Below are 13,041 nucleotides of genomic sequence, written 5' to 3'. Positions count from 1 at the left end.
AGCAAAATTAAGCAAAGGGAAAAAAAAAACCCATAAAGATGCAGAAAACAGGGCAGGAATTGCAGAAAGGAAAGGGTGTTGGGGGGAGGGGGAAACGGGGAGGGGGGACAGATGTGACGCAGGGAGACCTGACTTGGGGTGGTGAACACACAGTGCAACATACAGATGATGTATTACAGAACTGTGCACCTGAAACCTGTATAATTTTATTAATCAATGTCACCCCGATACATTCAAAAACAATTTAAAAAAAAAAAAATGACTCTCCATACCATCGGGACTAATCTCACCAGAATAATACTTTCAGTTATACCTTGTAAATAACAAGGCACCCCGAAAAAAATGCCCTGCTACCCAACTCGCAGCCACCTCAGCACAATAATTCATAATAAAATAAGCACATTGTTGAGCGAATAATTTTCCACCGTGGCACCTCAGAGCTGCTATGTCAGTAGGAATATGGCAAGAGGTGATTCATCAGGGATGTTCTTAAGAAGCAGCTGGGGCAGATATGAAGAGATAGTCCCTTTGATATTTAGAAAGCCAAACTTATTATTATTTTTTTTTTTCATTTTTCTAAAGCTGGAAACAGGGAGAAACAGTCAGACAGACTCGCGCATGCGCCCGACCGGGATCCACCCGGCACGCCCACCAGGGGCGAAGCTCTGCCCACCAGGGGGCGATGCTCTGCCCATCCTGGGCGTCGCCATGTTGCGACCAGAGCCACTCTAGCGCCTGGGGCAGAGGCCACAGAGCCATCCCCAGCGCCCGGGCCATCTTTGCTCCAATGGAGCCTTGGCTGCGGGAGGGGAAGAGAGAGAGAGGAAAGCGCGGCGGAGGGGTGGAGAAGCAAATGGGCGCTTCTCCTGTGTGCCCTGGCCGGGAATCGAACCCGGGTCCTCCGCACGCTAGGCCGACGCTCTACCGCTGAGCCAACCGGCCAGGGCGCCAAACTTATTTTAAATGAGTCTCTCTCAACTCATCACCAGACTGAAGGATGCAGCCTCCCGATGGAAAAGGGGCCTGGAATTCAGGGCGGGAGGCTCAAGGTCAATGCTGAACGGAGCTGTGAACAGGACCTTCTTATGCAAAGTAATAACAACATTTCATTTTTTTAAAAAGAAAATGATAAGCATTATACTAGAAAGAATTATAAATTATATTCTATAGAATAGAGAAGGTAATATTTATATAAATTATAAAAGGCCTCATTAAAGACTTCATTAATTCACAATAAGAAGAAATTTGGAATGACTTGGTGACAGGTCCATATTAACATGACTTTTAAAGAGAAACTGTGGAAAAGGGGGAAACATGAGCTTTTCATCTTCTGCAAATGGGAATTTGACCTTGGGATGACTTTCTAGCTCTGGCCCTCTGAATGTCGCTGAAGGGGAGGAGTGAGCTGTGTTAATAAACCACACTGCTCATGGTGGAACCGCTTCTGGTGTGTAGACTGCACACGGACTGGGAGTTCTCGGTACAAACTGGAAATACCCGGTGAGCAATCATAGCCTTGGGGACCCCTGAGTAGCAGGGCTGTTCTAACTGAGCATGACCCTGGGATCTACGTGGATGTAGTTGTGACAAGAGCTATGGTCCACGAAGTCAGGATGGTTCCCACATCTGCTTCGTGTGGATCTCATCACCTTGCACCTGAACTGTAACCTGGAGGTGACAGCAAGGAAGAGTAGCCCCTGAAGACCCACAGAAGAGACGCCTGATGCTGTCCTGCATCCTCCTGGGTCAGTCTGATGCCCAAGGTGACCTATATTAATGTTGTGTGTCGGAACGCTTAGTTAGACCTAAGAGGATCCACTGCGTGAGCAGAGCAGAAGCCTTCCTCTTTTCATGAACATACTATTATACACAAACTATTCACTTCGCTCCACCCTCATAAACATATTATCGAGTTCATTATAATTAGCACGGTGATCTGTAGATGTGTGACAGTGAGTTTGAGCGCTTGCACATAATTAGTTTTCTAACATAAACAAAAAAAAACACCCTTGAAATCTTAGTTACAACATGAATCTGTTGAGCAAAGGCTGTTCTCATTCAAGTGACAAATGACATCCATTTCTGATACAGAAATCCAAATCCATTGGAACTAAGAGACTGAGGGTTGAGTGTGGGTCTCCTCCAGCCTGGATTTCCTTGCTCCCAGGCCAGCTGAGGGCTGTCACATGCTCCCACACAAGGGCAGAGGTACAATGTGTTCGTACATCCACAATACAGAGGTCTGAAAGCAGATATGCACAAAGGAACCTTCTAATGTGCTTGGGAGAACACAGAAGAATTTCTACAAGGCGTAAAGGGTGGGAAGGTCATAAATGGAATATTCATTTTATGCAGAACTAACAAAGGCAAGTTACATTAGTAAAGACACAAAGGATGGTGCATACTATGAAAAAGGGAACTAGATGTATTATAGAGGCACATATTGAACAACATGGATGCCCACTCAAGCATTAAGAGCTGTTATAGTCATTCGCTATGGGAAGGAGGAAGGGGATTTTTGACTTTGGAATGGCCTACATTTTATGTTGCTCATATTTTTTAAATAAATATGTAGCTAGGAATCACTTCTGTAATCAAGGCAAAATTGTAATCGAAAATTACCTTGATAAATTATTTTCCAAAAAAATGAAGGAGGTTAGCATAAAATTCCTTTTTAATACTGAGGCTCTCCTATGCATTTAAAATGTGATCAGTGAGTGTACAGGAATGTAAAATGTGAGCAATTTTCAGAGATCCAGTTTACTCTCTCAGGTGCTCTGAGAGGGGAGAGCAAGTCACTGATATCATGGGCAGACCAAGGAGGGCATCCAGAGACATACAACTCATTGCTCATGTAAGAATTGCTAGGTTTTTCTTTTTTTTCCAACACCGTGGCCATGGAGTCTCTGTACTGAAGATGTGTGACAGTGAGTTTGAGCGCTTGGTCAAGATAACCAGAGTCCCTGAGATCACTCCCTCTTAATTTTCCAAATGTATAAGTGTAAGGAACTGGGGCCAGTTCACCCTTATAAGTGTGGCCACAGGCCAGAGGGAGAAGGGAGACTGATAAGAATGTAAGGGAGGGGCCCTGGCCGGTTGGCTCAGTAGTAGAGCATCGGCCTGGCTTGTGGATTTCCTAGGTATGATTCCCAGTCAGGGCACACAGGAGAAGCGAACACTGCTTCTCCACCCCCTCCCCCTTTCTCTCTCTTCTCCTGCAGTCATGGCTCAATTGGTTTGGGGGAGTTGGCCTCAGGCACTGAGGATGGCTCTGTGGCCTCTGCCTCAGGCGCTAAAAAAAAAAAAAAAAAGGCTCCATTGCTGAGCAACGAAGGGCCCTAGACAGGCAGAGCATCACCCCCTAGTGGGCCTGCCAGGTGGATCCCGGTTGGGGCACATGCCTCCCCTCCTCTCACTAAAATAAAAATAGAATAGAATGGAATAGAATAAAGAAAATAAAGAAAAAAGAAAAGAATGTAGGGGACAGTCTTGCTCACACCCAGTGTTTACAACTAACTGTATCTACAGGATTATAGCCATAGATCTAAGTCCATTCCTCTCAATCTTTTTCTATCATAACCTTTTAAGAGACCTTTTTAGGTGTTTTTCCCCCTCATTGTCACTCCCAACTCCCAGTAAAATATTAATGCCACAGATCTACTGTATGCATGGCTCTTTGGAAGGTCACAAACTATTATAATATCAAGTGGGGGGTTGTTTTGTCTCCCTCCCCCAAGAATCACTTTTTGCCCCCTTGTGGGGGCTGAGCTCATCCCTGTTGAGAATGAGAATGTAGTGTGTGTGTGTGTATGTGTGTGTGTGTGTGTGTGTGTGTGTAACAGAGGACCAGCAAGTCCTTTCTACTTTCTTCATATTTCCCGTTGTCTTGATTTCCACAATAATAAAGTACTATTTTTACCAGGGGAAAAAGAACAGAGTAGCCCTCCCTTATCCACAGGGGATCCAAGACCCCCAGAGGATGCCTGACAGGGTTTAGATAGCACCAAATCCTAGATACACTGTTTTTTCCTATACATAGATACCTATGGCCAAGTTTAACTTATAAACAAGGCACAATAAGGGACTGACAAAAACAACAAATAATAAAATAAAACAATTATAATAATATACTATAATAAAAGTTATATGACGATGGTCTGTCTCTCTGTCTCTGATACCTGACCCGATAACCAAGTCGGCTACAAGTGACCAGCAGGCAGGCAGCGTCCACAGCATGGCTACACTGGACAAAGGGATGATTCACGCTCCAGGCGGTAAGGGGTGGGATGGTGTGAGACTGTATCACAAAACTCAGAACGACACACAATTTAAAACTTGTGAATCGTTTATGTCTGGAATTTTCCACTTAATATTTTCAGACCACTGCTGACCACAGGTAACTGAAACTGTGGAAAGTGAAACTACAAATAAGACTGTAGTCTTTTTCTTATATGTGTGTGTGTGTGTGTGTGTGTGTGTGTGTGTGTGTGTGTTTTAGTAATGCCCCAGGAGTAAAAACCACGGGCTTAAACTCAACTGCCAAAACACAGAGAGAAAAAAGAAAGGAAAGCAGGAGAAATAGTCCTTACTGAGCACAAGCCCAGGGGTTTGGACACATTCCTACACAGCTGGGCTGCACGGCTCCCAGGGGGGAAGACAGACAAGCAATAGCTTATATTTTCTTGTATTCCTGCCATGCTCTTTCTAAAAATGCCCAGGAGACACTACTGGGGCCAGGACCAAGACTCCAACGACCATGTGACAAACACCACCGTGGGTATGCCTAAGAGAGCCCAGGAGAAAGGCTGTGAGACGTAGCCTTCCTCCAACCCAGGACCTACCACGGGATTGGTGCTGAGAAACTTTTGAAAGATTCTGGGGAGTAAAGAGGGACAAATATACAGCGACAGAAAATGATTTGACTTTGGGTGATGGGCACACAACACAATCAACGGTTCTATAGAGATGTTCGCCTGAAACCTAGGTACTCTTATTGATCAATGTCACCCCATTAAATTTAATTTTCTAAATTAAAAAAAATTAACAAAAAAGAAAGGAAAGATTCTGGTCCGTTCAGAAAGAACTGTGACTTGTGAAACTGCTTTACCCTATTAAGAGGGAATAAAGGTGGGCTTAAGACCACCAAGTTGGCAGCAAAGAACTGTGCCCAGCAGGGATACAGGGTTGAAGTGGGAGAAGAAATAGACATGAAACAGACAAGTGAACCCAGAATGAGGCAAATAATTCTGGGAGTGCCATTGGCCATACTTCACAGGATAAAGGCCCGGCTTCTCAAACCTCTCATCTATTTCCTGATGGGGTTTATTCTACAATCAAACCTGCCCAGAATGGGAAGAGCCCCCAGAGTAAGAAAAAAAATTGTGTGTGTGCATCTGTATATATATCTGAAACACATTTCACGAGACAATATAATGCTTCACCTCACTACATGCAATGTGTTCCAATATAATCGAAGCTAGGCCAGTCTATTTCATTTTCTGAATGCTGGTCACAGCCCGCTAAGATGATGCCACTGTCCATGAATGAGCTATGACCCCAGCTTTAAAAACACGAATGTATTCCAACCCCTTCAGTTCACAGATGAGAAAGCTAAGACTTGTAGAGGTTACATCCAAGGTCACAGGGCTATTTCCTAGCAGAACACGGACGAGCTCAGACCAAAGTAAATGTTGACTATTGTTAACAGTCTATTTATTGGAACTCAGCTCAGCTAACGTCTCCCTATAAATCCTTCATTAAGCTCCCTGGTCAGACTTCCACTCTATTTCTGTGTCCCTTGGCCATAATACAGTCCAGGCAGGGTATCATTGACTCTGTCTTGGATCTTTTTTTCATGCCCAAAGTTGAGGTACCTTCATGTCCCTGTGGATTTGGTGGTATGGCCCCAGGCCGAGTGGTCACAGGGCATCATCCACATCACCAGACTGACCACTCTGCTGCTCGCCCCTCCTCTGCTGGCTCCTTGCCATGAGTCTCGGCATCCGTGGGAGGTGTGCCAGGGGAATACCTTCCTTGAGGGTGTGTGTGTGGATAGGCGTGTGTGGTCCCTTGCTAGAATGGACAGAAGAACCTTGATGGGCAATGCTGAACTTAACCTGACTCCTGATGCACAATTTCAAAAAACACTGAAGGTCAGCCCAATTTGGAAGACCTGGAGGAAGTGGGTAATTCAGCCCTTTCCTGACAAGAAAAATCCCGCAGGAGCCTGGAGAAAGGCTCGTGTTTAAAGTAGGGTAACGGCACAAAAACAGACACTTAGACTCATGGAACAGAATCAAAGGCCAGCAATAAACCCATGCATATATGGGTCAGCTAATATTTGACAAGGGAGTCAAAAATACTCAATAAGGACCAAATAATCTCTTCAATAAATGGTGTGAAGAGAACTAGATATTTACGTGCAAAAGAATGAACTTGGATCTCTATCTTACACCTCCCACTAAAATGAACTCAAAATGGATTGAAGACTTAACTGTCAGACCTGAAACTGTACACTCCAAGAAGAAAACGGGGGGGGGGGGGGCACACTGACATCGGTATTAGCAACAATTGTTTTGGATTTGACCCCAAAAGTATAAGCAACAAAATCTAAATTCAACAAATGGGACTATATCAAACGAAAAAGGCTTCTTGTAAGCAAAAGAAACGATCAAAATAATAAAAAGCCATCCTAAAGAATGGGAGAAAATATTTGCAAATCATGTGACCTGGGTAAAGGCTGACTATCCACAATATGTAAGGAACTCCCACAACTCAATAGCAAAATAATTATAATAATAGTCTGATTAAAAATGGACCAGTGACCTAAAGAGACATTTTTCCAAAGAAGATACACACATAACCAACAGGTACATGAGAAGGTGCTCAACTCCAATAATCATCAGGGAAACACAAATCCAAACCACGGTGAGAGAGCACTTCGTCTGGTCAGAATAGTTTCCATCAAAAAGAGAAGAGATAGCAAATGTTGGTGAGGATGTGGAGAAAAAGGAACCCCTGTGCATTGTTAGTGGGCGTGTAAGCTGGTGCAGCCACTATGGAAAACAGTATGAAGGTTTCTCAAAAAAAATTAAATATAGAACTACCATGTGACCCAGCAATCCCACTGCTGGGGAAATATCCAAAGGAGATGAAATTGTTACCTCAGAAAGATATCTGCACCCCTCACAGCGGGGACTGGGAGCACATCCCGCTCAGGCTGCTCTCCAGCAGCTAAAGCCATGAGCACTGCCCACAATGGTCATGATCTTCACCCTCAGTGACACTGGGGACTCTACACACAAGGGAGAGCCCTCCTTGGATAAATGCCTGAGTCAAAGGAGAATGGGCACAGCTGGGGGGCAGGGGAAATCCCGGAGGGTCTTTGCAATGTCATTAGAAGCCAAAGTGAAGACCAGGTTCAGCCAGGGTCTCTTCACTTCATGTTCTCTACTGAAGGGTGGGCCAGCCCTGGTGCCTTTGGCTCAGCCCAGGATGCCCTGTGGGGTGTCCGGCCAGCCCAGCCCCAAGTTGGGCCCTCGCACGCTGGAAATACAAGAATATACTCCCCACTACTCCCAGCCCACGGGAAGGGGTGCCTCTCACACAATAAACTTAAGATTCATTACAGGATCTCCTAATAAGATTATACATCGTCATTTTAGCTTCAGTGACTTAACTGTAAATGTCATTAAATGTAAATATGTGAAACATGTTGCCCACTTTCATTTTTAACACACTGAGAACCTAAAAGAAAGCAGGAGACCCCGGCCACAGGCAGCCTCCAAGGGGCCCTGCGGAGACCTGCCCCATCGGCCCCACTAGCCAGCACGTAGCCCCAGATACCATGTCACGCACCCTCTGCGGGCAGCAGGACCCTCCAAACCAGAGCCTCACTCATATTTCTTCCCCAGGTGCCTGCAGCCCCACCCTAAACTTCCATCCAACACCCTTTGCTCTGACAGTCCACACTCCCTCCCTGAGCCACCCCAACCCAAGCAGACCAGGACACGCATCTCAGTCAGAGCCCTGAGCACGTCCCGTGCACAGATCTAGAGCCATCCGAGACGGCGGCCACTCGCCCATGTAGCCACTCCATCCTCAGAGCGAGGGCAGTCCAAACCGAGATGAGCTGTACATGGCAAAGACACTCTGAATTCCGCACACACAATAGGAGAAAAGGATAAAAAGAGCCTCCGTCATCGTATTGTACACAGATTCTGTGGTGCAGTGACGACATTTGGCTATCCTGGGTTGAACGATCCATACTACGGAAACGCCTATCACTCGTTTCTTTTACCTCTTTTGAATGTGGCTACTAGGAAAATGTAAGGTCACTATGCAGCTCACATCTGACTTCTAGGGGCAGCACCCAGGTCAGCCCTGCAGAAGTCTGCAAACTGTCCTACCAGGGCCAGAGGGCAAGTGTCTGTGGCTTTGCCGGCCACATTCGGCTCCTTCGCAGCAGGAAAGCAGCTGCGGACACTGCGTAAGAAATGAACCTTACGTATTGTGCTGCAAAAGATCGAGCTTTGGCCCCCACACTACCGTTTGCAGACCCCTACTTTAGAACAGTAATAGTGTGAAGAAGGGTCATTTCTGGAAAATTCCATTCTATTTACTCTCTCACAGATGTTTCATTCAACTGAAGGAGGGAAACACGAGTGGACGCAGGCTTCCCAGAGCTGCGGGGGGGTGGGGGGGGCCTGGGGCCGCAAGGCAGTGGTTCCTCGCACCCGGGGCTCAGTGGCCCTAGCACACCCAGCATGCACTCACTTGGGCGTGTGGGCCTCGTCCACGCGGTTTCCCAGCTGAAACTCGTGGGACTTGCTCCGGTGCAGGGCTGTGAATCCCGGGATCAAGTGTATCAGCTTCCGGGAGGAGGGTGGTGGGGTCCCCGGGGGCTTCAGCTTGTTCTTCTTCCTGATGGGTGGCGTGCCGGGTGGGGTCACTGTGGTGACGATATTGGGGGTGCGCGGTGGGGTGCGGACAGCGTGCCGCTGCCGGGGCGAGGGGGGCAGGGAACGGTGGCCGGACTCCAGGGGCGGTGGCGGGCACAGGCCTGGGTAAGGGTCCACGGTGAGTCTGTCCACGTGGGTATAGATGGGGGTCCCAGGGGTGGGGTTGGCGTGACAGTAGTGCTGGATGCACTTGGACTGGAGCCGGGGGCTCTGGGAGAGGTGCGTGCGGCTCCACGGGGCAGGCTCCGGGGGGCACACAGGGTTGTTCTCCTTCCCCGTCTCCGTGGTGGGCCACTGGATGGTCCAGTCTTGTTTGGAAAGGTTGCCTCCTGCATTGAAACAAAGGAGCAGAGAGACATAGGTGAGCTTGAGAGAGCCAGGTGAGTTACACTGCATCCACGTATGTGTATGACATTGTATGCACACTGCACACGTGACATGCACACTGCACTGTCCGCACACTTACCTACCTTCCACCACACCACTTGGGCCCTCTGAAAAGAGAATGAAACCCCTGTGTTGGCCCGCTCACTAGCATTTGCACTAATAGCCTTGTCCTCCACTCTCTTAGGAACCCACAACTCAAATGTCCCAAGAAGCAAGGAAGTGAATTCTTGCATTTTAAGCTTCCAAGGTTTCTAGTTCCAACATTTTCTTTTTTTTTTTTCTGAAGCTGGAAATGGGGAGGCAGTCAGACAGACTCCCGCATGCGCCAGACCGGGATCCACCCGGCACGCCCACCAGGGGGCGATGCTCTGCCCATCCGGGCATCACTCTGTTGCAACTAGAGCCACTCTAGCACCTGAGGCAGAGGCCACAGAGCCATCCCCAGCGCCCGGGCCATCTTTTGCTCCAATGGAGCCTCGGCTGCAGGAGGGGAAGAGAGAGACAGAGAGGAAGGAGAGGGGGAGGGGTGGAGAAGCAGATAGGCGCCTCTCCTGTGTGCTCTGGCCAGGAATCAAACCCGGGACTTCCGTACGCCAGGCCGACGCTCTACCATTGAGCCAACCGGCCAGGGCCTCTAGTTCCAACATTTTCAAGGGGATTTAAAGGAAAGGATGTTTCGGGATGATTCCTCCTGATGTAGCAATGTTAATATTTGACCCCCCAGGTGAGCTACATGAATTCTGCTAACCGCTGCACACTTCTTCCTGAAGGAAATTGGGCAAAACTGGTGGGCTGTGTCAATATCAATATTCTGATGGTGACATTGTATTATCGTTTTGCAAAGCGTTACTGTTGGGAGAAACAGGAAACTGCACAAAATCTCCCCGAAGTCCAGACATTGGCATCCTAACCCCCAAGGTGGCTGGCTAGGAACCAAGGAGAGATTATGGCCGGGGCAGAGAGGGTGGGTTGGGGATGGGGGATGGCAAAGGCAAAATCAGAGAGATGGGAAGGGACATTTTTTAAAGTCTTACAACAGTTTAGGAGGGGTGGGAATGGAGACATGAGAAAAAGGCCCACGGTCACTAATAAAGCGTGAGGTTTTCAGGCCCCACAAAAGCCACGGAAATCAAAAGGCAAAAAAACCCCAATCACACGTTAACACTTCTCCACCCCCTTGCAGTACTGAAAGCGCAGGTACAAACCTGGTCTGCCCACTCACTCTCGGGCTACCCCGTGCAGCCGTTCCCGACCCTCCAGGCTGAGAGACAGCACGGCGTCGGGGTCAAATAATACCACCATAGTCAGGGCAGGCACGCTCCCAGGTCCCCTTTCTGGGTGCCTGAGGTGTGGTGATGACGGGGAGAGCGGCTCCGGGAGGGGTCAAAAGGACACTGACCTCCAGACCCACGGGACAAGGAGCCACGTAAACTGTTTTTTAATACCCAGTTCAATCTGTTGAAGGTTTTGCTCTGAAACTCACTGCTCAGAGATCACTTGGGCTGCCGCTAGGACACGGACAGCCGAGTGAAGGGGGACTGCAGGGATCCAGGCGGGAGACTGTGCTGGTCCCTACTGGAGTGGTGACAGCAAAGACAGAGAGAAGCCATCAGGGGTCAGCGGAGGAAAACATGGTGAGACCTGGCTGAAGACGACCGAGTGGACAGGCCCCCCCCAGACCCCAACCCCACCGCCACCCCCGTCGTGGGCCAAGGAAGGAGGTGTGGAGCAGAAATTAATTCCAGCTCAGAGCCAACTAGCGATGACAATAACAATTACTACAAGGACCATGACGAGAACTAATCTATAGAGCGTGTGACAGTTTGCAAAGCGCTCCCACGAACAATGAGTCACCGCCCCTCTTTTTTAATTAAAACAACTCCTTTGGTTATTACATATTCATTATAGAATAAAATTACAAAATTCAGAGAAGGGAAAAGGCAATGCTGTCCGACAGTCATCATCCCTTTTAGGGTCTGGCTGCGGAGCCTGCCAGATGGTCTTCTACACATATTTTTTGTTGTTGTTGCTTGTTTGTTTAAGAAATACAGAAAGACCTTATTTAATGGTGTGTCCTCTGCTTTCTTCACGTGTCCTATTGGGGCTGTTTTGCATCGTACTTACTCTTTGCAACTCTGCATGCAAAGGGCCATGTCCCCTCCACTCTGGGAGGTGAGGAGAATGGATGTGCAGAGATGAAGGAGAGCCCACGCTGGGAACCGGCAGCCGGGCACCACACCCAGGCCCTGGGCCACCTCCGCAGCCAGGGCACAGGGGTCTGCAATGACTGAAGACCATGGACCGCTGACTAAGAGAGCCACTGACTAAAGCTGCTGACTGTGGAGTCAGAGGACCTGCCACTTGCTGGCTGGTATTTTCCTAGCCTGAGAAAACAGATCATGAGCTCCTAAGAATTCCTGAGCCTACGGCGTCAGGCTCCTCTTAGCCTTTTCCTTCTACAAGGACATGACACGATTCGATTGCGTTACTCTGCCCCCTCTCCCTTCTGATCCCTGAGTCTCCAGGGCAGACATCCCGTGACCCAGAACCACAGACACTACCTCACACCCTCAGAGGGAGGAGAGACACCCCTGCCTTTGGAAGACTTGCTTTCCGAATCAAAATAACAAGGATTAACCCTAAGTAAGCACTAAGAAAGGGGAGCAGGAGTTTCGATATGTGCAGGGCACCCTGAACTTTGCAACGTGATACTTAGAAATTAACTTGCCCCAACTTTTTCTTACAGTGACTCAGTTTCTTCATCTGTAAAACGGGGATAGCATCAGAGCTTTCCCCTGGAATCATGCTGAAGATTGAACAGAACCAAGCAAGTACAGCATGTAGCGAATGCTTGGACACACGGTCACTGTTGCATGAATATTAACGTAAAATGGGAGTAAAACCATCTATGGCCCATGAGGCTCATGGGGATTAAATACACATATAAAATGCCTTACATTCAGTGTAAATATCCTTGAGCTTGCACGACAGAAAGCAGACCCACGATGCAAAAGCCACCGAGCTTTTACTGTGGTTAAATCCCCCTCCTAAAACAGACTGAAATCCTAATCCCCAGCACCTGTGAAGGTGACCTTATTTGTAAATAGGGTCTTTGAGGATGTAATCACGTTAAGGTGAGGTCACAGTGAATTAGAGAGCAGCCTAAATCCAATGACTGATGTTCTTATAAGAAAGGAGAGGACACACAGCCAGGAACAAGGGAGGCAGAGACTGGGTGATGCAGCTCCCAGGAATGCCAACAAGTGCCAGCCACCACCAGAAGTGAGGAGAGAGGCTGGGGACAGAGCCTCCCTCCCCCAGGGCCCTCTGAGGGTGCATGGCCCTGCCGACACCTTGATTTTAAACTTCGGGCCCCCAGAACTGTAAAAAAAATGCATGTGTAGTGTTTTAAACCCCCTAGTCTGTGGTAGCTTGGTGACAGCAGCCAAGGGAACTACAGAGCCCACAAGCAGGGTTCAGAGGCATTTACGGAACACAGACCAGGGAGTTGTGACATAAAAGTTAGCATTTGGGGGGCACCTGCCAGTTAGGGGACTTAGTGCTTACCTTACCTTCCCTGTAAGGGAGGTGCCGTGGATTCATTTTCTAAATGAGTTTTGGATGAGCAACAGGACTTGGCTCAAATCCCTGAGATGGTAGCAGCCTACAGCTAAGCTGGGACCCACTGCTCCCT

At 48.2% G+C, this 13,041-nt stretch overlaps 1 protein-coding gene across 1 annotated transcript in view; it reads right to left on the bottom strand.

Moving 5' to 3' along the window:
* KSR2 (kinase suppressor of ras 2) overlaps positions 1–13,041 on the bottom strand; it is a 295,021-nt gene that overhangs the window by 164,776 nt on the left and 117,204 nt on the right. The window contains exon 4 of the mRNA XM_066260479.1: positions 8,776–9,289. Coding sequence (XP_066116576.1) covers positions 8,776–9,289 — 514 coding nt within the window. The remainder of the gene's footprint in view (positions 1–8,775; positions 9,290–13,041) is intronic.

This window comes from Saccopteryx bilineata, chromosome 2 (assembly GCF_036850765.1).
Source record: "Saccopteryx bilineata isolate mSacBil1 chromosome 2, mSacBil1_pri_phased_curated, whole genome shotgun sequence".
NCBI classification, from domain to species: Eukaryota; Metazoa; Chordata; class Mammalia; order Chiroptera; family Emballonuridae; genus Saccopteryx; species Saccopteryx bilineata.
This window is presented reverse-complemented; position numbering and strand designations above follow the sequence as displayed.